Source organism: Dermacentor variabilis, chromosome 10 (genome assembly GCF_050947875.1).
Source record: "Dermacentor variabilis isolate Ectoservices chromosome 10, ASM5094787v1, whole genome shotgun sequence".
Taxonomy (NCBI): domain Eukaryota; kingdom Metazoa; phylum Arthropoda; class Arachnida; order Ixodida; family Ixodidae; genus Dermacentor; species Dermacentor variabilis.
The window spans coordinates 51960035-51984604 of NC_134577.1; the positions used below are offsets into that span (position 1 = coordinate 51960035).

At 46.6% G+C, this 24570-nt stretch overlaps 1 protein-coding gene across 3 annotated transcripts; it reads right to left on the reverse strand.

Annotated features, from left to right (window-relative positions):
* Positions 1–10893: 10893 nt before the first annotated feature.
* On the reverse strand, positions 10894–24129 carry LOC142559531 (uncharacterized). 3 transcript variants are annotated; one of them, XM_075671113.1, is made up of 6 exons: positions 24038–24129; positions 20521–20625; positions 17564–17635; positions 15573–15623; positions 13053–13106; positions 10894–11405 (listed from the first exon to the last, which is right to left on the reverse strand). In XM_075671113.1, the coding sequence occupies exons 2-6, from the start codon at positions 20609–20611 to the stop codon at positions 11251–11253; spliced, it is 423 nt and encodes a 140-aa protein (XP_075527228.1). In that variant the 5' UTR covers positions 20612–20625; positions 24038–24129; the 3' UTR covers positions 10894–11250. The 3 variants fall into 3 exon arrangements, with proteins under 3 accessions (XP_075527228.1, XP_075527229.1, XP_075527227.1); XM_075671114.1 differs by having other exon boundaries at positions 15588–15623; positions 20521–20636; XM_075671112.1 differs by having other exon boundaries at positions 20521–20636.
* Positions 24130–24570: the final 441 nt, after the last annotated feature.

Below are 24570 nucleotides of genomic sequence, written 5' to 3' on the forward strand. Positions count from 1 at the left end.
AAATCAATTTGAGTCAGCCCGAGTAAAAAACTCGGCTCCAAACCTCTATGGGGTAGAGATGCGCAGCGTTGAAACACGCGCCTCTTCTTCCGACATTGAGGGGAGGGTCCGCTGAAACCTTACAACCCTAGTTGTACACGATTTCGTGATTACGTGGGCGCTTCCTCGGGATGTAGTGTGTGCTTTAGATGAAGCTCGCTTTCGTTCTACAATCGCGGTTTTGTTGGATTGTGCTGTGAACGACTTCAGATAAGTTCCATGAATGAATGAATGCTTTATTCGTCCCAGTCAGACAGAATAACTATGTCTGTAGGGACGACCAAGGCTGAGGATGTTGTGTCCGAGGCATACATATATTTTTATATTGTGTCATACTTAGCCCGATATCTCTTCCTCTTATTCATTCTTCTTCAAATAGTCATTGAGCCATTGTATGGCCATATTATCTCTCTAAACGTAGAAAACCGAGGTAGCTGGTCACCCACACTCTAAAACTGTTCACTCCCTTAACGATGTTTTCTTGTCGCACGCATAACACGTCTATTGTTAGGGCCTTACAAAAAATTATAGAGCACGACAACGGAGCTCTAACTAGACGTGCGACGACAAAAGGCGCAGTTCAATACTGTAATCTTTCCGACAGCCTTGGGCGCACAGAAATATCTGGCAGGAGTGTTTCATATCTATCCTTGTAAAATTCTCCTGTCTGATATTTCTGTGCGTCTAAGGCTGTCAGAATGATTAGATAGCTTTCAACTACGTCTTTGTGATCGCACGTCTAGTTAGAGCTCCGTTGTCGTCATCTATAAAATGTTGTTAGGCCCTAACGGTAGAGGTGTTAGCCGTGCGACAAGAAAAAACCCTTAAGGGTGTAAACATTTTTAGAGTGTAGTGTGAATACTATGAGAAATACATCGGTAAGAAAGGAAGGGAGGCTGAGGTATCAAGGAACTTCTATGGAAAATTTGGAGCATATGAAGTCGAGGAAGGAATCTATAAATTATGGGACTAAGGATCTCGCAAAAAAAACAGCGCTTCCACGTAGATTTTACACTTGATGAAAAATGTATAGACGTCGCGATGTGGTTTGTTCTGTTTATTTTTGTTCAGGTCTTTTATTTCGAGCGTACAACTATATAACAAATAATGGCAGACACTGCGGACAGCGATAGAATGTGGCTCTCTCTTTGTATAAGGAAGTTAAATCACTACGTCGAAACTCCGTGAAATAGCATGTTTTGTGTGAAGACTCTTGATTTCGCAAATTTATTATAAATAAAGTTCCAGAGTGACTACCTAACACGGGCAGAAAGTAAAGGGCTTGGAGGAGACTGTCGATTGTTTTCTTTAGAAAATTATGTCAGCCGTAGGTCCATGCACTACCACAGGTTCGAGCTTCCACAGGTCACAGCTATGGAAGCGGCGAGTACAACTGCGCTCGCTCAGAGGTCCAGGAAAGCCATTTTCGGCGCAAGGCCCCGTTCCTCGCACGCAAGTGTGCGCGATTTCTTAGAAAAGAGCGGCGCTTCGTTTCGTTCGGTCTTCGCATTTCGAACCGACGCATTTCGCGGCATGTGCGGTATACGGGACCGTCCAAACCTGCGTTGGCGCACCCCGTGCACTACACGAGCAGCTGGAACTGAAGGTGGCGCGGGGTCACTCCCGCCTCCCGATATAAGCAAACAAACGTGCACCCCTTCCCCCCCCCCCCCCCTCATTGGCACGGTCTGTCCCAAGCAGCACAAGTAGCTCCCGAGTGCCCGCGCTGCCCCGCCGTCCGGGCTGACGACAGCCAACGGCTCCCGCTGTGGCCCCAACTTTTATATGGCTTCGCGGACGGACCCCCGTGAGCGCCGGCTGTGAGAAAGCCTTGCAGTTGCATCCGGGCCGCCCTGCATCGGTGGGGCTTCTCTGCTCGGTCCCTCCCCCTCTCGGCCCTCGCGACAGGGCGGCGAGTTGGACGAAGAGGAGGAGAGGAGAGCTACGCGTACGACTTTTCGCGAATGCCTCGGGCAGGTCGCCCTTTATTTGCGGCGCGTTCAGCGGGCCACGCAATTTTTCGAAACCCGGCCAAGCAGCGTTTCTCTCTCCTTCTTTTTAAGTTTTTTTTTTTCACCCTGTTGACAACCTTGCGTAGCACCTATTGCTTCCTATACTCTCCGCTCGTTGTTCTCCCCCTTCTAAATCCTTTGTGCTTGTAAGGCTCGTAAGACTTTCGTTACAAGCCTTGCTTGCCGGCGAAGGCGGTCAGGCCTTTTTTAAATGCTTAAGCTCGTCATGGAATTCAGTCCCTCTATCAATATGTCCTGCTCAACTGCGCATTTCAAAGCGAAGCTTTCTTTACCTACCATCCCCTGATTCTGCCTGGGTCGGCCGGTCGGTTGGTCACTGGTTGGGTCCTCGCCTAGTAAATTACTCACTTTAAAAAAGTGAAAGGGCGTCCGTCGCCAGGATTGGAATCTCGGCCCTAGGTGTCGCAGCTCGATGCTCTAACCATTCTGGCACAAACGCTTTTTGTTTCATACATGGTATTTATTACAGCGAGTTAACATTTCATGAAAGCTGCACAACCAAAAGGTGGTAAATGGCACATTAGAAAGAGGATTTGTGTCGGTACTAGCCGATAAAGAAAACGATCACAGTTGCGCCCAAAAGAGGGGAAACGACACACACCTAATCAATGGAGGGTACCAGTCCGGCTGAGATTCTGTTTGGTTCTAGATATCCTTCAGGGAAAGAATAATTCGACTGAGCTGCACTGAAGAAGAAACGAAAGAAACGGCAGGCTCAGTATAATGGTCCATCTTTCTTGTTTTTCGTAAAATATGTATTCCAATTAGTAAAAAACATATCATAGGGCACACCACCTTTGTCAGGCATAATCAAATATTGAATGGTTTGTGGATTCAAATCAAAGTTTTCTCTTCGGTATCCTTAAACATTCGTATACTTCTCTTCTGCCAACACTACCTATCTTTTTTCAGATGATCGTGACATGTTGATTATGATGATGATTTGCATAATCTGGAGCCCAAACTCACTACAGAACATTGACGAAGAGAGAGAGAGAATGGAGGAAGGAAAGCCCTTCAGTGCATACAAAGCCCAATGCGCCACGGACCCAATGAACAACTGGCCTCAGAAATTCGACGCATACATAATCTCAGTCGTTTCAAGGGGCCCAACATAACCTTTCAATGGCTTCCAGGACATTGTAACATCAGTGAGAATGACCACGCCGACGAAGCTGTACGATCTGCTCATGAAAGTGGTCAATGTATCTTGATTCCGCTTTCGCGAACAGACGCTGCGGCTGGGCTGCAGTTGATGTCCCATGAATGTACTTTGCCCCTGTAGGACTCGAACGTTTCCACCATGTGTCGTTAGCGTTCGTCATTTCCGTGACATACGGATGCACTTACCGCCTGGGTTACCACGACGTGAACCGACCAGGCTGTACCGTCTGTGGCTAGGCGTTGCTTTTACGAACTCATATATACTTTCCTTATCGGAATGGCCAACGGCCCCGCGTGCTACTCATGTAACAGCGATGAGGCGCTCGCACATACTATCTGTGTCTGCCCGCGATATAGTGCCCAAAGACAAGTGCTGTGCAGAGTACTGAACCAGTTGGACAATTGTCCACTATCAGAACTCAAAGCTTTAGGTGAGTACTCCCGAAGAACATCCGCGCTGAAGGCCTTACTCGCGTTACTAAGGTTCCTGCGGTCTACGGGGCTTTACGACAGACTTTAAGAACTCCGTCCCCTATCGCTCTAACGTATGCGTTTCGTTTGTGCTCATCTCGCTTTCTCTCTATTTCCCCCTTCCACTCTTTTTATGCCCCTTAACCTTTCCCCGTATGCAGGGTAGCCAATAGGAACTACCTCTATAGTTAACCTCCTTGCCTTTCTATGCATCCTTTTCTTTCTCTCTTAACCAGACTGAGTCCAGTTTGTTACCCTACATGTGGGAAAGGGGGAGGGGGGATCGAAAGAAAGAGTGGAGAAGACATGAGTCCATTTCGCACTTCCACATGCACTAAGCTAGGTGCAGCAAGTCTACAGTCGGGCACGCAAGACCGTTGGCTTCAGGTACTGAAGAAGAGCTCGAATGGCTTGGTTCGGTCTCGGAAAGTTCGGCGCGTTCTATTGTTATACCACGTCAATCGGTCATCATCAAGTTTAAAGCTTCACACGTCACACACTCAGAAAAAGGTACGCCCTTAGGGGTGTATATCTGTCACACAACAATAACCGTCATCTGCCCTGCTTGCGTTTCCTTTCTTGAAAACGCCACGCCCGCTACTTTCCTGTCGGGAATGCTATGTCATGCTGATAACGCGCACGTCTTTGGTTACTGGGAAGTACCGGGCTCGCAGCGCTAAATAAAGAACAAGACAGATGAAGTTTACTGTTGTGTGGCAAGACACAACCTAAAGGGTGCAATTTTATTTTAGAGTGCACGACGTCTGCTCGTTCCTAACTGGCGGCTCTTCGCGCTGCTGTGGGGAGAGAGAAAGATAGAGAGAGAGCAAAGACATGGAGGTTAATCAGAGGCGAGTTTCCGGTTTGCTACCCTACACTGCGGTGGGGGATATAGGGATTGTAAAGACGACAAAGAGCAAGAGGACAAAAAAGGAACAATAAAAAAAAAGAAAGAAGAAGCGTTGCTGTGGAATACATTGAAAACGAATCGCCTAACAAATATGGCAATACTTTGTGATTTGAATAAAAAAATTAAGATTGGCGAAGAAGCGGGAGGTAGATATCGTGTCACCAAGTAGGTTTTTTGGTATGATCGTCGCGTGTGGATTATGATTATTTTCACACTATGGCACATACCTACAGGGATCGGGCATGAAGCGCATGCGCATGTTAATAATCATGGTGCTGATTTCCATATAGTGCGACATACCCACAACGGAATATTCAGGAACGAAATGGCCCGGTACATTTAAAATAAATAAGAAAAATTATACGAAGCATTATAACATTTGTCTCAATGCGTACCACGGCTATGTGAGAGCACATGCGTGCCTCAGTTTCCTTTACGCCAAATACGAAGCAACGAAACGGGCAAGCTTACATAATTGTATTAACTATCTCATGAATGCTTCGTTTCACATATATTCCAACATGCGCGTTGGATCTGCAGAATTATTTTTATAACTCATGCTACAAGCATGGATACAAGCAGTATGATATAGTATCTCGTCAAGTATTTCTTCGTGACGCTTCGTTCTTCGATTTCACTGAAGTTTAGGTCCCGTCCCACGCTATAGCACCGGATCCTCAGCCTGCCCCACAGTGGACTGTACCATTTCGCTTGTGGCCAGCCAACAAACTAAGTCAGCATCACGATGATGCGGTACGGCATCTGCATTGGCACGAACACCCGACTGCATATAAAATATACGGCTAGTATACCAGCGTCTCAATGTGCATACACGTCGGAGACTGCACAAAACGGCCTACGACAACTAGATGTCGAGGCGAGACGCGTACCTGTATTCAAAGAAGTACCACAAAAGTGTCAAAGAGCGCAAAAAAAAAAAAAAACGCAGCTAACACAGCTCTACCACCTCCTCCTACACCAATGGCGCAGCGGGACATCTTCAGATCTTATGCTTCCTATACGTCGCGTACATCGGGTTGCGAGTATATTGAGTTACCTCCACCGCAAACGTAACAAAAATTATAGCTTCTTCTCGCATTCCGATTCCTATCCGAGTAACGCTAGACTGACCGCCGCAGCCGGTCATGGAGAACGGAGCAATACATTTGTCTGACGCCGGTCCTTTCATTAAAAAGGTTAAGGTACATCCACGTGGCGCTGAAAGAACACGGAAAGTTGAGACTGACCAAAGCGGTAATGTTTTTCTTTTTCTAACTCCTTTTTATTTTTGCACTTCTAAAGCTCTCGCCCAGCGCGCAGATTCGCGTGCACAATGCTGCAAAACACGATGCCGCATTGCAGCCGCTGGTATCAAAGTCGACGGTCCCAAACCCAAGGCCCGCTGCGTTGTTCCAGGTTTCAACGGCACTATACGTTAACCCGACAGAAGTTTGAAATTAGAACTTTCATTCAAGCTGCTGCAACCGTCGCTGCGACGACGTTTCGCCATCGCAAACCGTCGTTTTTCGACGCATCCCTCGAAGCTCGATCTGGGTGCTCGCCAAGCGGCCCTAAATGTGTCATTACAACCTTCTCGGGGTTGAATGTGTGTGGCGTACTCGTAGCTCTCCTAAAATAGGCTAGCTTCCCTATGTAACGAGGGATGACATTTTTTTTACCACCGTAGCTGTATTCCTCGATGTCTGCCGCAGGCTTCCGTTTTCTCGGGAAACCACATTGTGACCCGACATGGATCAACGCAGGACTAAAGCCTCCCAACCTCCCCCCCCCCTCCACCCCACCCCTTTATCGGCGCGCCTTTGGCAGCTTAAAGTGGTCGGTGGAAAATGTCTTGGAGGGGCTTTACGCTGGACAGCACTCGTGTAACTAGCCGGCGTAGAGATACAGCTATCTTCCCTACCGCTACAGATTCGCCGGTCACCGGCTCTGTTCTCCGCGCGATTAGGCAATGAAACAGCCAATGCTACTTAAGTATTCTTCCTACGACCAATATACGCCGCCAAGTCCATAATTCCGTTCATAAGCCGAATTGATTTGTTTGAATCTTTCTCTCGTTCTAAAGGGAATAGTTTTCTTTGGCTCTGTCGCCCTTGTTTTCCTACTCGGACTTTCACCACCAAGAGCACTACTTGCTACAGCGCTTTTTTTAGCTATTTTAAACACACGCGCTGTCGCGCGATAGCTTTGTGGCGTATGAAGGATTAAATGCTGTGGTCGGTGGTCGCTGTTACGTTTCTCCGCCGCCCTCTGCTGCGTTTGTCGCAGAAATCCACATCGAGTATCTTGTCGAGAGGCGCCGAGATTTGTTCTTCAATGGGTAATACATGTTTACAGTGTCATATACTTACAAACCTATTTGTGATTACATTCACTGTCCCAAGAGCACTGAGCAGCCGCAGCATCTGGGGTAGCCTATAGTTTTGTTCAGAACTCAAATCGTCATGAAATATGTCTTTTTTTGGGGACCCCATGCGGTCTTCCTTTGTAGCTCTGTGAAACAGACAGACGGGCATCAAGTTCCTTGCTCCTGAGTCCACCTTCATTTTGCCTACTCGACTCTAAGCTGGTCGTAGTTCTAGCGATTTGGGTTACTCTATTCTACCGCAGCGCTGTCAAACACCAAGCTCCTTGTTAGCTCTGTCGTTGGGGCGACCGCTTCGACCAGGCGATGGTGTTGGGTATGATACCCGGACCAGGCAGCAAGTTTCTTGAAACTCGTATGAATTTGCTTTGGAGCTCCGTGCTACATTGGGGCTGAGGGCCCAACACTACATTACAAGCACGAAAAAATTTCTGGCAGAAAGCTATACCATGCCAATAGAAAACTTTGTTATAAATTTAAGCTCGCGAGCTGGATTCGAACCTAGTTCATCTTCACTCTGAAATTGACCGTCGACCGATACCGCCATTAAGACAAAAGGTAGCTGCGTGCGCTAAGGTGATCTAGTGTATTAGATTACGAATTGAATTGAATGACTGAGGATGCAAAGTCCGCGCAGTAAATCCTAAGTGGTTAGCGGCTTACCGATCGTCAGATTTACAACTGTTGATGACGTTGTTCCTTTATTTAGGGAATGAAAAACGTACAGGTGGTTTCAGACATGCTTCAGATGAAGTTCTCGCAGAACTTGGCCCGAGCCAGCAGCATTCAAAGCTAGGTTGTCGAGCTCTACAATTTGAAGCACCGTTTCTGGGTTAGTTCCTAGAGCGTTTTATCATCTTATCGTTAATCCTCATCCGAGACTCGCCCCAAGGATTGTCTACCTTTCAGCACGAAGATCTGACCACACAAAAAGAGTTGTCGCCGCTGAGCAAACATTCCAGAACCCTTCAATCGCACTATTTGCGCTATTCCTCCGAAGATATCAAATCTCATAACCGTCATCCAGCACGTGCCACGTGCTTTCTAAAGTGCCAGCATTAAAGCTGGTCGCAGAAATTTTCCTCCGACCGCTAAAAGTACGCCTTCAACATGAGCAAAAATCGGCTACGCCGGTCAAATAGCGGTCAGGGCAGGTACATGCTGCTTTCAAGGTGGCAGATTCTCCCAATATCTAAAAATGTTGGCCGATGTTTATATAAGGGAGTTATCTATGTTTAGGGCTGCCACTATCGTTTTAAAAAAAGGTTTGACTAGGTAGGGGGAAAGTGGTGGTAACAACTTTATTTCGTCAACAGAAAGTATTTGGTTGACTTTAGTGAAGCTTCCAGGGTGCGTGAGGTGGCCGTCCGATCAGTTCCTCTAGTTCCGGTTGACGAAACCTCGGGCTAAGTTGTGGGCCGCCTCGTTCCCAGGATGCGATGCCTGGGCCAGAACTCATATGATTTTAATGGGTCGATTGTTGTTTTTTGAGGTGTTAGGATTTGTTTGGCGGGTTTGTGGAACCTCCCTTTTGGTAAGTTTCGAACGACTGTCTTAGAATCACTAAAAATCGTGTTGGCTTCAGTGCTTATAATGGCTAGGGCGATGGCCGCTTCTTTCGCCCCGTGTGCTTTTTTGCTTTGTACAGAGGCGGCGGAGATTGGTTTTAGGTCCGTGCCCACGACGCCTATCGAAAAGGCATCGTGATCACGGAGCTCTGCAACGTCCGTACAGACTGCCTCCTTATGGTTTGAATATTGCCTGTGGAGGGCGTTGCGGGATTAAACAGTGAAGAAACAGGCAGGGCAGTATGCGCTCTCCGAGGGGTACAAACCAGGACGCTCCCAAGTAGTGCTAAAGTTTCAACTTTTAGGCACCTCCAATGGCTGTTTTACCCATGTTGTCATAGCAATTTTTATTTAAGAAATAATTGTTTAGAGGTTCAACTATATTAGCCTGAAATAAGTGTAGAAAACAGGCTGAACTTCATGGCCAAAAAAGGGTGAAGTGCCTATTCTGATATTACCTTGGCACTTTGTTCCGTGTTTCGTTCGTATCTTTCTTTTTATTATTTTAGTTCAGTGTGGCGACATCCCGTGGTGTGGTTTATGCTTGCCGAAATATGCAAGACAAGCAAATGAAATGAAAAGCGACGCCTGCTGTAACGTCCCACATTTACAAAATTTCCATCACCAGCACCAAGTGACCGTCACCTGAGTGACACGTAAAATTCTGAGGCCAATAACGACAAAAACGCCTCGGCAAAGGTAACTCCACTGGACGGAACACCCATCCCGTCTGAAGCCCACCACACCCGTTCAGCTTCCTCTCGCCCTCGAATATTAGGAAGCACGTTCGTTTACCTGGCTCGCACTCTTAGCACTATTCGTTGGTGATATGAGCAGCCCTGTGCCTCAGTTTAGAATGATTATCGGTCACATCACTACAGCGCCTCCTGCGGGCCACGCTTTGCGCCTTCGAGGCAGCCCAAAACTGACAGAGAAGGCGACGCGCCGATCATCCTTCAGTCGAAGGGTGAGGAGGTGACGTCGTGGAGGAGGCAAAGCCGACAAAACGCGTTTTCTCCTCTTTATGGCCGCACCGCGGTCAGTGTACGAACGGCGACACGATACGATCCGGGAGGGCCAAATTAAACCGGTCGCGGAACCAATACGCCCCCCCGTCCGTATGACTCGCCGGCCAGGCCAGACAGAAATGTCGGTGTCGGAAACCAATTGGGAGCGCCGCGCCGAGGCGCCGGCCGAGGAGAACCAACAACTGCCAAAAATCGTCGCGCGCGCGCGCACAGGTTGTAAACATTTACGACGCATTCGTCTTGCAGCGCGGAAAGACTGACAGCTTGGCGCCGGAGCCGATACCCTTCTCCGCTTCCCGCGATCTGAGCCCGCTGCTGGCTACAGGCTAGAGCTCACCACTGTAAGAAGAAAAATTTGTGGTTGTAGGGAGCGGGGGGGGGGGGGGGAGGGGAGGGGAGGTGTAGGGGAGTTGCAAGGGGAGAGGGGTGTGCAGTGTGCTGAAGGGAGTTTGATCTACGCCACCAATATAACCCGGACATTTGACCGGCGGAGATGTACACGGGCTGGAGCTTATACAACGGATACTAGCTGCTAGCGTTTATAACCCTGCGCCGGGAGAGCCTCGTTCGGTTGATGATGGGCTACTGTAAACCTAATAAGACGTACCAGGATATTGCACTTGCCCGCTGGCGGACGAACTCGTAGCACGAACCCCGCGTTCAAACTCCTAATCCGTCCGGTGGTGGGGTAGCATTTCGTCCAAGATGAGCGATAACTTCCACGTGGGTCTACGACTATATTAAGTGGAATGGTAGCGGCCTCAACGAGCCTGAGCAGTGCATACGTTTAAACCCGCATGGTAGCCACTGCGCCTCTCGTTGGGCTCGCCTATATTTACAATAATAAATCGCAGTCACAACTATTGGCCTGGAAATACTGAGAGATGTGGTCCGTTGCATGGTTACGGCACGCTGTAACCGATCAACCTACACATACAACGCGATGCGCTGTCTCCTGATTCTTTAGGTGATCAATAAGAAAAGGTCCATTATGGGACTATATTTATAAACTAGGCGCAATAATAGAAAATAGCCGTCTAGAACACCAAGCTGTAATCAACGCGCAGTTACTTAAACTCGCATAAAATCATCCCATACAGTTTGAATTCTTCCTATACTTATACTTGCCCCGAGCTCCTTCTTGTGCCCTGTGTATAACAGAACGGGGCGTCTCAAATTACAGACATCTTCAAGCTTAACGGCGAATAAATACACTTCACTAGTGACACCTTTGATGCGGTCTTTGCCGTCAACAAGAAAAATCGGCACACTGAAAAATCATGTGACCATTCTTTTATTGAATAAAAAGTTCTCGCCTTTCATTGCCTTTTTTTTTTTTTTGCGCTGGTCAACGAGGGCCGGCTGTTTTTCAAGGCCAAGGACACAAGAAAACGCATCAAGAAAATAAACCGCTGGCGGCGTAGAGAAAAAAAAAACTAATAACAGAAACGTTGTCAACGCCAAAGGCTCAGAACCTTTGTTTCTGGGTCGGCGACCATGCTCCGTTCTTTGCAGACTGGAACAACGAAAGGAAGGACGGGAGCGGTGGCACGTCATGCGAGGATCGGCGCCACTCGGACGAGGAGTGGCCGAGGTTTGAAGGGCGTGCCCCCTTCGTCCTTTCTCTTAACTCTCCGAACGCGTGGGTGGCCGGTCACTTCTGGAGACTCGCGCCGACTCTGTTCAGGTTCCGCACGCACTGGGCGAGGCAGGCGCTGTGCACGTTGCGGCACTTGGCGTAGCCGGACTTGTTGTCCGAGCTTCGGCCGCACTCGAACACCAGGGGAACGCAGGTTTCCACGTAGCAACCTGAAAAAAACAATGAGAGGGCGTTCAAAAGGAAAAAAAAAAAGGGGGGGGGGGCTTCCACAGAAACCACCGACGGTGATTGTCAATTGACAGCGAATGTAACCGAACGCTTCTTGAAAGCTGTTCGTTTTCTTAAAGGAATGATGCGCGCGAATGCGTGTGTTTGTTGCAGTTGAGGCTGTTAACGTGGCGCTTGTTGTTTTGTGGCGCGATTCCGTAGAGAACAGAGCCGTTAACCAGCACATATGTAGCTCTAGCGTAGGTGACTGTACATATAAAACGGTTCTTCGTACGCTTGTCGTCTTCAGCGGTGCGAGCGCCGGCGTGGAAGACGATTTCCACGCCGACAGACACAGATCACTTTAGAACCCGGTGGCGTATTGAGCACAGCGTTGCTTCTAATGTAAGATGCAACATTGCAGTCTGTGGCTTCTGTGCATTGGAGGACACCGATTCAAAAATATACATAATTCTGTGGCAAAATCACACTTCTTTTTAAAGTACAAAAGTCCCGCATTGCGTAAGTTAGACCTCGTGGGCAAGCGATCAGTGTAACGCCAACATATTAGCGTCACATTTCGCGTATTCTTATTCCGCAAGCCTCACGATTCCCACGAGTTTCGCAGGCCTGAGTACCACATGTTTTCAATTCCGCAACTGCCACAAGTATTATCTGGTGAACAATTTAAAAATGAGGTGATTAGCAAATATTAGTTACCTCTGTGTTATTATTGCACAACTCCTGATGTTCTATGTCGCGAATAAGCCGTTGCCGAAAAAAAATAAGATGTTTAGCTCTTCTGTTTTGTTTTTAAAAATTTCTTGAAATAAATTTATAAATTAGATTATGGGGTTTTACTTGCCAAAACCACTTTCTGATTATGAGGCACGCCGTAGTGGGGTACTCCAGAAATTTAGACCACCTGGGGATCTTTAACGTGCACCTAAATCTAAGTACACGGGTGTTTTCGCATTTCGCCCCCATCTAAATGCGGCCGCCGTGGCCAATTTCTTAAACTATTCGTTCAAACGTGAGGTATACAAAAATATTACAGAATGGTTAAATACAAAAAGTTCACGTAGAAACTCCTTTGGAAGTGTCTAAGTATGCATAAGCATTGTGCCACTTACTCATCTCTATTTAGCCCGGTGTCATTATAAATGTTATGAAACTTGATCCTACCAGTATAAGCCCTTATCAACCCTTATCGGTCGTTATCAACCTTATCAGACTAGATCCCACCCTAATGAATTTTTATCTGTTATCAAATGTATTGAATTCAATTCGATCTTTATCAGCGCTTATCGACCTTATCGCAGTCTACATAATTCTTATCAACCCTCATCTGTTCTTTCCAACCTTATCTGGCATGATCCGACTATTATCAACTCTTGTCGGTCCTTATCAATCTTATCGGACTTGATCCGACCCTTAGCAATCCTTATCGGTCCTTGTTAATCTTACCAGAATTAATCCGACCATTATAAACCCTTGTCGCTCTTTAGCCCCTTATCCATCCCCGTCAAACCATTATCAATTCAGTGATAAAACCCATCTCACCCATCATCACTCCTTAGTCCACAGGGCGAGTTTCACTTGCAGGTGGAATTGTTTCAAATGCTTATTCTTGTCGCCTTGGCACTTACCAGCCGCAGAAACCACAAGGGCGCAGAGCGGTAGATCCACTTCGAAGCTGGGCTCTGCCGATTTCATCGAGTACGGTGCCGATGTCAGCGTGAAAAAAAGAAAAAAAAAGTCATGAATGCTTAGAACTTCGGTTAGTTGCCTTGCGAGTCAAAACTGTTATTTTCTGCATCACTTTACGTCTATCGAATTTTAAAGGTTACCTTGAACGTGCTCTTATAATATATTACGTTGTCCGGCCACGTTTCCTGACCATCAAATTTCACCGAAACAACAACGAAAAAGCGCGTTAATTACTGATTGTGTACTTCCCGATTTCAAACACGTTCCTATAGTTCAAGTTCGCAATAAGGGTAGGAACAAGTGTGAATTCCCATTATCATAGTACTTTAGAGCTGCCATAGCGGACTCTTCCTTTCCCTTTTGCCAGTCACCATTGCGCCTGACGCTGGAGAGCTTTATTTAAAAAAAAAATAATATAGTACGTTTTATAGAAACTAACACGACAATGATTACCAGGTTACAGCGATTACCAGTGATCCCATAATGCTACGTAAAATCAAATGCATACGAAGAAACAATACAATTTTCGAAGACTGAACTCGAACAAGAACGATTAAGAGTCAAATACAGGGCAATCAACTAAAGCAATTAAATTATCGAAGATAACTATTGTACCTTAACCAGTGCGCCAAGGTTCCGTTAGGTAGAGTATCGTCCAAGACTGACTTCGTTTTTGTTATTTTGCAAGTTGCCGGTCGCTTAATTATTTGGAAAGGTAATTCCCCATCCAAAGCAACGCCTAACTTATGAGGGACGCGGTAATGTAGGGCTGTCGATGAACTTTGATCGGTCTTCAACAACCAGTAAAAACGCGGTACATAATGCTTCCTTCCATGCCGGCCCAGTGGGAATGTGATATCAGTGGTCGGGAATGTAACATGCACCCTCGTGCTCAACAACACAATCCATAGCCCAGCGGCTATGGGTTGTGTTGTTGTCGCGGTGGGTTCCTACCACTCGTTAGAGGGCCCCGTCATCGCGCATTCGCGAGCTTACTGTTCTCTCCAAATGATGAGAACGAATGCTGTTACATTTACAAGTGATGCTACGACTCTGGTCGGCTCGAGCGATTGAAGCGTGCGACAAGGTATTTCGTGGCTTGAGCTACATCTCTATCGGACACTGCCGGAGTTGACTTGTAATGCTTAGAGAACTAAGCTTTTTCTACGATGCAGTCTGAAACCTTCGCAGCCGTGGTGGATTAGAGAGGACAAGTGTCTACGGGGAGACAGTAGTACGCCGAATACCGTGGTGGATTAGTGAGAACAAGTGTCTACGGGGAGACAGTAGTACGCCGAATACCGTGGTGGATTAGAGAGAACAAGTGTCTACGGGGAGACAGTAGTACGCCGAATACCGTGGTGGATTAGTGAGAACAAGTGTCTACGGGGAGACAGTAGTACGCCGAATACCGTGGTGGATTAGTGAGAACAAGTGTCTACGGGGAGACAGTAGTACGCCGAACACCGTGGTGGATTAGTGAGAACAAGTGCCTACGGGGAGACAGTAGTACGCCGAATACCGTGGTGGATTAGAGAGAACAAGTGTCTACGGGGAGACAGTAGTACGCCGAATACCGTGGTGGATTAGTGAGAACAAGTGTCTACGGGGAGACAGTAGTACGCCGAATACCGTGGTGGATTAGTGAGAACAAGTGTCCACGGGGAGACAGTAGTACGCCGAATACGTGAGACGTCCGATTCTCTTGCCCTCACGTGCTTGGTGCTTGGGGTGCCACGTGATCCAACTTGTTCTTGCAAAGCCTCACGCACAGAAGCTCCACGAAAGCACTAGCGCTACTAACCGCTTAGGCAGGGCGATCACAGCAGCATCGGCGTGGTGATCGCAGGTCATCTCGAAGTTCTGCTTGTTCGTCTCTTTGAAGATCGCGTCCTCATTCGTTGCAAACGTGATTTAGCAGATGGTCTAGTTCAGTATTGCAAGAAGCCATAAAGAGTGGCGCGCTAAGCGTAGGACACTATATGAGCACAACTGATTGAAAAGTCTACTTAAAGAAACCGAAAATCAACCACCATACCAAACACCCGTTCTACTCTTTTCTTCGTCGGTTCCCACTCCGGTGTTTTGCGCAATTCCTGATTACAGTTAGTAGATGCGCGCAGTGCATCTACTAACTGTAACGCACTTAACATTACATAACTAAGTAATACATAACTTTAATGCATCTAACGCAACCAACATCCTTCTCATAGTGTTCGACATGACATACCAAGCGTAAGCTCTCGGCATCGTTGTTGTAACAACATTGCCATTAAGTACTTTGTAAGTATCCATGGCGTTTCGGTTACTTGGCACACATCTTTACAGGCGCACTCGTATCAAGAGATGTCCCTTAAGCCAGTGCCACATGTGGAAACCCGCGTCACTCAAGTGTAGGCCCGGAACTCGGCCTTCTCTTGGTACCCGCGGGACCTTGTGAAATCGAAAGAGCCGTTTACCATTCATCCGCTTACCGGCTTCCTTCGCATTGGCGCGCTTGGACCACCATGCTGAAAAAAAAGGAGAAAAGAAAAACAGAGAAACGTAAAGCACATCGGCAATTGATGTTCTATATCTGGTGTAACCAAGACACCGCCTCTGCTGGTCATACTTGGCCCTTGCCCCACAAAACACTATATTCATCATCTATATTCATTCATCACTATATTCAAACACTATATTCATTCATCAACACCGGCTCTGAAACGGACTTACCATAAACATAATATCGCGATCCGCTTCATTACCTAATCGTCGCTGCTAAACAATAAATATGGATTGCATATCTCTATCTGCGCAAATAATAGCGCGCAGCAGCTGATGTTTTGTCCACAGAGGAATGTAAAGAGAATGATAGTGTTTACTTCAGCGTATTGTATCGTATCGGCTGCAGCTTGCCCTCTTACCTAACGGGTCATTACTCCCAAACGTTCCCTCCTCTTCTAACGGCGCGTCATGTGGACGAATTGTTCGTACCGGTGGGAATACAGCCGGCACCTTACTAGTGTGCCAAATGTAGCCCAAGACATTCCGTTTGTTAGAACGAGATGTGCAAACGACGATGGAGGAGTGAAAAGCCTGCCTGTGCCGATTTTCACCATCATCAATAATGTTCATTATAACGCATTCACGTGCACTAAATTTCAAGGAATACTGAAGCACTGAAAACGGCGAGAGAGAGAGAGAGAGAGAGAAAACGTTATTAAGTGTCCGGAGAGCAGCCTTTATGAAATTTGTTGCAAACGTGTTCATACTGATAGGCAAGCGGAAGGCGTACAACTTCGTGTGGATAGAAAGGTCCCTGCAGGTGAATTCTTTTGCGGTTCAAACCAAACGTTAACGTGTTGCCCGAGCGCGGAACTGTCTCTTACGAACGACACTTGTGCATCTCCAGAAATTTGTCAAGAAAAGTATAGCGAAGTACAAAGTGAGTGAAGAGTGTGATGAATACCAGCGGAAATGGAATTGTTAGAGCAGCTCTTAAAGGAAACTCTTGCTTGTCACACCAAAACTACTTGGTCCTACAACTACGACTTCTGTGACGGGGCTTCCTTTAATCTACGCGGTGCGTCCTTTTGTTCATTATTTTGTTTCCATTGTTTCTTTTTAGTTTTATTGTTATTATTACTTCGGTGCATTAGCGACATGATGACAATTTTATGGAACAATGCGATAATGGGCGCATCCAGACTTAAAAAAGAAAGGGGGGGAAGTTTACAGCAATTCTGAGAATGGTCTACTAATGCGTAAGCATTCTATGGCTCGGCTACTACATCGCTTTTGCTTACTTGTTTAGCTAACTTGCGCATGTCTACGCCACCAATCATCTAGTATTACACTATTGTAACAACAACATGTGTGAACTTTACAAAATATGCGTTTATTTTGCGGATATATTGCATCAAAGCAACCGAAACGCAGTCAGAACTTTCTCTTTTTTGCCACACCATAGCTTTTTCTTTATTTTCCTTTCTGTATTACGACTTTGACGTGGCGACCACGACCTAAGCAGTCTTTTCCTTCTTCTCTCCCTCTCTCTTTCTCTCTCTAACGCTACCAATCACCTTGTATTACGCTATTAAAACGATTACATCTGTTAACTCGACGAATTATGTATTTATTTTGCAGATATATGGCGCCACGGGATGACAGATTTTGCCGGGGTACTCGCCAAAGAATGCTTACACATTAAGGAGAAAGGCAGAGTTGTTAACCCTAGCAGCTGTCGGTTAATTGGCTACCCAACGCTGGGTGCGGTAAACGAGACAATGAAAACCTTAAGAGAAGGTAAGGGAAAGACGCGTTAAACACGCGCACGCACGCGGGGCGTGCCATAGAACCCGCGTAAGGAGTTACTGCTGCAAAGACTAGACCACTGCTTGAACGTTGGCTCTGCAAGCGCTTTGCAGGGCTCGAGGCGAGGCGGTAGTAAACACGGTCGGCTACTCACTGTTTCGTTTCTCGGGTTCCTTCCACGTGGACCCTGAAGATGAGAGGGCCGCCATTTCATCTTCCAGAAGAGCTGCAAAAGGGTTTCCTTCGTTTGCTCACGTGCTTGCCCGTTTTTTTCTGTTTGTTCTTGTTTGCTTAGTTGTTTGTTTGTCTTGCTTGTTTGCTTGCCCATCTGTTGGGCATCAAATTCTTATTTCGAGTCTCGTTAGAGTCCAGTTTTGACACAAATGTCTCGACAGTATTTTTTTTTTTTTTTTGCCAACATAGGTCTACTTAAACCTGCACATCAAACACTTGTCCCCTATACAGCATCTGTAATTTTTGTTCGTTTAAATACTGACTGCGGTATTTGCTTGATTCCAACGCGCAATTATATTTGTATCGTACACTCGGGGTTTTTTTCTTCTTTCTTTTTCTGAGCACAGACGAGGCGCTCGTGTAAAACGACTCTCATTTCGAGTACAAACAATTATACACCACCACATTGGATCTACTTAACACAGACGAGGGACTATAAGGACGCCCCCTGCAAAATTTGTAAGCAAAAAAGTACGCTGGACCATATAATATGGGAGTGTGCTGGCGCCCCAGGGGCTAAAGAAAACATTGACAGTAGAGAAGCCCGGGAGGCCTTGCTTCATGAGCGAGGCTGAAGACGACCAGCGTCGAGCAATCCGCCTGGCCGTTGACGCCATGAAGACTCGCCGTCCTCAACGCGCGGGGACTGCTTCGTCCTCCTCCCCTACATATGTGTAGGTTAAGAGGCGGGCACCCCAGCTCAGTGGAATAATAAAGTTTTCAATCAATCAATCAATCAATTACCAACGCCAGCAGCAACGACTAATAAATTCCACGCTGCTTAGTAATGCACAGCACTACTGTTTCTTGCGAAGCTTCACAGGGCTAAACGTCGGGTTTCTTACACGCCTAAATTTCGGCGCCATCTCAGATGTGACGACTCATTCCAAACTTTCGAGTAAAAAGGCCACGCCACATTAAATTCATGTTTACGCTGGTGCTGTGCAGGTAACATTGTGGGAATGTGTCTGTACATAGAAGTAGAAAATTTAATAGGAAATGCGCAACGTTTTCCTTGTACGTTTTCTGCGAGCATGTGACTCGAGTGTAGATGCAAAGTAGAAGACAGAGAGAGAGAGAAAGGCGAAGGAGTGACGGGGAGGTTAACCAAAGAATATCTGCTGTTGTTTACTCTATACCGAGAGAGGAGAAAGGGATGTGATAGACGTGAGGTAAAGAATACGAAAAGAAAGTTTTAAAAATGCAAAGTAGAAAAAACAACCGCTGGCAATTGTTTTGCCTATTTTTTTCCTTTTTTGTAACTTGAAACGGGTTAAAAGTTCGCCAGGAAAATATATCCTTTAAACCCAACCCAACTAGCACAACTCGTTACCCTTACCACGCGTATACGTGAGCGGCTGCCCCACTATCATGTTGTAATAACATGGAATGACTGAATGCCGAGTTACCTCTGTGGGCAGTGTATACAATTTACCAGGGAGGCCTGGCTTCTTAAAGCTGTTCATCAATGGCTAAAAGTGTGATAGCGTCGTATCCACTGTGTGCACATACATGTGTCTGCACTGTTAAATTGGGCATCAAATTCTTATTTCGAGCCTCGTTAGAGTCCACTTTTGACACAAATGTATCGACAGTATTTTTTGCCAAAATAGGTCTACTTAAACCTGCACATCAAACACTTGTCTCCTATACAGCATCTGTAATTTTTGTTGGTTTAAATACTGACTGCGGTATTTGCTCGATTCCAACGCGCAATTATTTTTCCTGAAAATAAATGCGCATAAATGTGCAAAACGTCACTTGTGCATTAGGTTAGAGCAGAGAACCTAACATATGCAATAGTGACAGGCTTATCGTCATTGGAATTAGAAAGTTCTGTAATTTAATCCAGTCCACAAGTCGTTGTAGATGCTGGAGCTGCAGTAAAGTTGTGCCCGCTGTATAAGTTCGTCAAGGCTTCATGGTCTGCATAGTGTTTAACACATGAGGCATCTCAGATGCCATACACGGCATCGAAGATGAGATGCTCCTGTCTGTTGATAGCGATAAGGAGGCATGGGACAGCTACAGCGGTCCACTGTAGATCGGACGTAATAAATTATTTTTGTCCAAGGGACAAAAAGTAAGAGTGTCAGTAAGAGTGCCTTTACTGGCACTCTTACTGTGAAAAGCTGGTGACGGATCAATCAAGAGCAAAGCATTTAGAATTTCTTGGAAGCTCGAAAACTGAGGCGCACGTTGCAGTAGAAGCTACTGTGTTTTTTTTTCTAACCATGGAAACAAGGTGCGCGTTAGAATCGAGTAAATATGAGCACGTGTCCCCTTTAAGAATGGACACTACTGCTCATTTCACCCCTTCCTAGCTTGAGCCGTCGTAGCGACTATGGCGTTGCCCTGTCGAGCATGACGTAGAGAGTTTAATTAGACGTCATAAGGACCGCCTATTGACAACGAAGGGAGGGGAAAAGATAAAGGGTGGAGGAGGGGCTGCGGTGGTGGATAGCAATTGTGCTTCTGTAGGAAAGTTTTGATGCAAATTCGACAATATAGACGAGTCAAAACTAAACTTGGACAATCCACTATGGTTTCTCTCGCTATCCATCAGTAGTTTGAGGTCGCAAGAAACTATCACTTCATTCACACCAGCTTTTTTTTTAGTAAGATTTCGAGCTCATTCTACTCCTTCAGTGTCCTTGTACTCCTTCAATGGTCGTGTACCGATGTATCTTGTGTGCCCGTGTGTGTGTGTGTGTGCGTGTGTGCCCGTGTGTGTGTGTGTGTGCCCGTGTGTGTGTGTGTGTGTGTGTGTGTGTGTGTGTGTGTGTGTGTGTGTGTGTGTGTGTGTGTGTGTGTGTGTGTGTGTGTGTGTGTGTGTGTGTGTGTGTGTGTGTGTGTGTGAGCGCGGCAGGTAATTACCGTTGGCGAGGATGAACTCCAGGGCCATCAGCACCATGGTCACCGCCTGGAGAGTTCTCCGGCCACTGGAAGGCAGTTGGACGTTGCCCATCGGGATGGCAGCTCCTTTGTAGAAGCTCAATAATTAAAACAAAACACAGGAAAAAATGCATAAAAGGCTAAATTGGCAATCATGCTCATGAAAGTCACCTATTTTAATGTCATGGCTAGAAGAGCATGACGTAAGCTCTTTAGCCTGAACATAGAATGAACGTTAACAAAATTATGTTACTGCCCCTTCGGCCTTCATTAAGTGCTGTGAACCGACAGACAGAGCTGCCCCATAAAACTTTATTCAGTCTTAAAGTAACTGCGTACAATAGTTGGGGCCCAACGCCTTGCGTAACTGGATGGTTGTAATAATTAGGACATCACGTGTCGCGCTATCAGTTTTCTATCTTATTAGTTGAATCTTTTCTGTAGCGTGAACCGTCGATTGACATGTTACTTAGGCGGCAAATCACAAGAATCTGTACGAGACATGACTATCGTCGCCTCGTGGGCCACTCGGATATATCTCCAAAGCTTGTCGGCTTAGATTTTAACTCTTTTCAATTTCGATTTCGATATTTTTCTTTTCGATTTTCAATTTCATCGCCTAATCCTAATCCACCGCCACTGTCGAGGTCACTTCTCTTGACTCTGGTCTCGTTAATTTTTTTAAAAGAGACTGCCGCCCGTTCTTCATACGACTATACAAAGCGCCTAGCTTCACTTCTTATCTAATATGGTTCTGTTACTGCTTCGGTGCTATGCATTCTTGCAGCAATAATGGAATACTATCTAGCCCAACCTGCCACCCTTCTTAGTTGAACTTCTGTCTCTTAACCTAAATTAGTATAATATGTGCCCGCATAATCTCTCGAATCCATGCGGCTCCTTTTCTATTATCTTAATGTTACCCATGTCATTTCCCCTACAGTGCTGATTGCCTTCGTTCAAGTTTTCTTTTTTCTGGGTCCTCATGTTTCGGCTTGATATGTTAGTGATCAGCCAATTTTTTTCTATCAGATGTATAAAACGCCCATGCTTGTGGCTAGGAAAAATATTTGGTGCTCTTAGTATCCACAATCGTCTTCAAATGCACAATTTATCACAACAAAATATGCATTTTTTTTCTCAGCGAAGTGGTGTAACTGGATTTGCAGGCCGTTTCAACTATTGATAAGTCACAATAGAAATCCCTCATTGTGCCTTCTAAATCCCACTGCAGTCGCTGTCGGGGTAATCAACCGAGCATTTTCGATGTCGTTCACTGTAATTACTTTCGTGCCTCATATGCGCAAGTAACTCTGAAGTTATCTGTGGTTCAGACGAAGGCAGAGGGCAAACAGCGGATACAAGCTCTGGGCTTTGCGGTCGTATGCGGTCCTCGTAGGAAACATGTTACGCATAATAAAACATATTAAGTGCGCGTGCACCCGAAAAACGAGACATTTGCAGCTCGCGCCTAAGCCTACCTTGCTCGAAAGCTGGCTTATCAATTTGGAAAGAAATCGGCTGCCACTAATATCGGCAACAATAAACAACCCTTACGCAAAGCCTGGACAACCGTCATGGTTTTCCTCCGTGAAAGCCTTCACGGAGTAACATCTCCCGTGTTAATGTTGATGTATTCTCTCACTCAAATTAATTTCTATCGAGTAGCATACCAAAATTCTCGGCTTATAACGCGTGAACATGAAGACACACAGCCGACACAAAGCGCGAAGTCTCTATAGCACTCCAATGCGAGGCCAGGGCCATCGCTCGGAGGCAGAAGGAAGCGGGGGATGATCCGCATGGACTCTGAGATTGAGCAGCACGCAGGATGGTTGCGCCTGGTCTTGGAGGCCTTGTTTAAACAAAAACCACGAACGAAAGCGCGCGAAGTTTGGAGTCATCAAAAGAGGAAGGACACCGGGAACAAGTTAGAGAGGGAGCACCAAATCGCGATGGGTGATCGGTCTTCTCGAACGATGGAGCGGTCACCAGCTCACTGCAGGTTGGCAGGCCTAAGGAAAGTGCGCCCTTCAAAAGAGCATCGGGCATGTTATAGTCTCAAAATGTCGCAGAGTGATGTGGCCCTAAACTTTCAGATGTGCAGCTTGAAAATAGCTGTAAATCTCTAAACATGTAGTCACGCCAACAAAGCATTGTTTTCCGGAATAGCCGTCCCCTGTTTAATATACAGAATTTTTTGCTGAATGACTACACAGTGCGTCAAAATCAGGATTTATCTCATTTAAACGTCCCGTCGTGTGTATGAGCTGAGATGTCATATGTCGCAAAGATTAAAGGGAGTGCAGTGTAAAGCACGTATGAACTTCTCCCTCTGCAGGTGTATCTGGGAGCGCCTTGTTTTGCAGCAGACGAATTGTGGTTGGTAGTGTGGCCAACTTTCTACAACCCTAGGCAGTGCATTGTCACAGCTTTAGACGGCGCCAGCATCTGAAATGTCAGCAAATGTATAGCCGCACATTGGATTTGTTTCTTTTGAGAATGGACCACACTGCATACGTTGACTAGGCGTACCGCGCTACACGGAGGGTGACTGACTCTCGTGTTCCGTTTCGCCTCGGCAAATTTGTATGTAGCGGCCTGCGTGCGGTCTTCTACGGTAGCCGCAGGCTGCAAAATCAAGCAGCATGTTCAAATTCCTTGCAGAACGATGCTGACAAAGTAGGCACGATGTTATATAAGGGGATTTGCCGAAATTTAACGTAGCCCGGTGACGGGGCAGAACAAAGGTGAGACCAACACATTAACTTCCAGCTTAATAAATATGACGATGATGGCGCCATAGGCCTGAACTGCAGCCAGGAACAAGGAGGGTGCTTTTTTAAAACACGTGAATAAGAACGCTTAAAGGTAAAAATACCTGGAGGTATACCGCTGATTGGGGAGGCCTTATATCCGCCTTTTCGCGTCCTCTAGTCTTAGATGTTAACTGACAACGACAAGTTGCAACAAGTCGCGCCCTTGAATTTGGTGGCTCTTCACGCCGAGCCATCACCGAGGTTAGCGATACAAATAGATGCTAAAGTTATGCAACGACATCAAAGGAGCAACCTTGAGTGTGGTCGTTTCCGCGACAGATCAGTACGATCGGGGTGCGCAAAGGCTTTTCAAAACAAACTACGACAACTACAGTAGAATGAAGGAACAGGTACTTAGTCACGTTATTGTTTTTCTTTTAAGCCAGAAAAATGCCTATTTTGTTTTAGCGTTAATTCAGTAATTCAGTAATTCTAAGCAGTAATTCTAGACTGCTCAAAAATCTCTTGCTCGTCCACACACGGGCGCACCAAGACGCACCACAAAACGAAGGTTACCGCCTAAAAACAAGTTTCGATTACGTAAGCACCCCTTTCTCTCCACACCTAGGCATCTTGCATTGAAGCAAAATCTGTGCCCGAGAAGCTTATGTTTAAAAACTGTGTCTTTAGTCGCGTGTGATTTCAGAGCGTCAACAAAAAGTCCAGCTGTGCGAACTCACCTAGTCTTCCTGCGTTCGGCCCAATGCGGAGACTAGACCTCAGCGCACTTCTACGTCGACTACCGGGAGCGGCTGACGACGATCACTCTGTATCCCAGATCACTGTCTCACCGAATCGAGCCCTTGCGCCTTATATATCCGCCTTCCTCAAAGCCCTGCCTCCCTCCGCCCGGTGTCCAACGGTGACCCTGCGCGATTTGTGGTGAGCTGTAACTATAATCAAGGGGCGTATCCAAACGAGCACTGCTCGTTACCCATTCAAGCAGCCACGGAAGAGAAACAACAGCGCCGCTCCGCAGCTCAGCTCTGGGCCCTCTGCAGGCGCGGGACCGACCAACCCGATCAACTGTCAGCGGTAGGCTTAGCTAGAAGCTTATGGACGGCTCAAGCGCTCCGCACCATTTCGGCATGGCCAATGCGGGAGAGTGACCTGGCTGTGGGGATTTCTGCGTGACGGGGTCACGGGTTCAGCGCGAACTGTAGTGCAGTAACAGTTCTCGCATGCATGCACCATGCAAGAATTGCCTAAGCTC

Coding starts and splice junctions, on each gene's coding strand:
- LOC142559531 (XM_075671113.1), bottom strand. CDS start 20,611: ATGGGCAACGTCCAACTGCCTTCCAGTGGCCGGAGAACTCTCCAGGCG. Junction 15,624..17,563: donor GGAACCCGAGAAACGAAACA/GTGAGTAGCCGA, acceptor CTTTTTTTTCAG/CATGGTGGTCCAAGCGCGCC. Junction 13,107..15,572: donor AGCCGGTAAGCGGATGAATG/GTAAACGGCTCT, acceptor TGAAATCGGCAG/AGCCCAGCTTCGAAGTGGAT.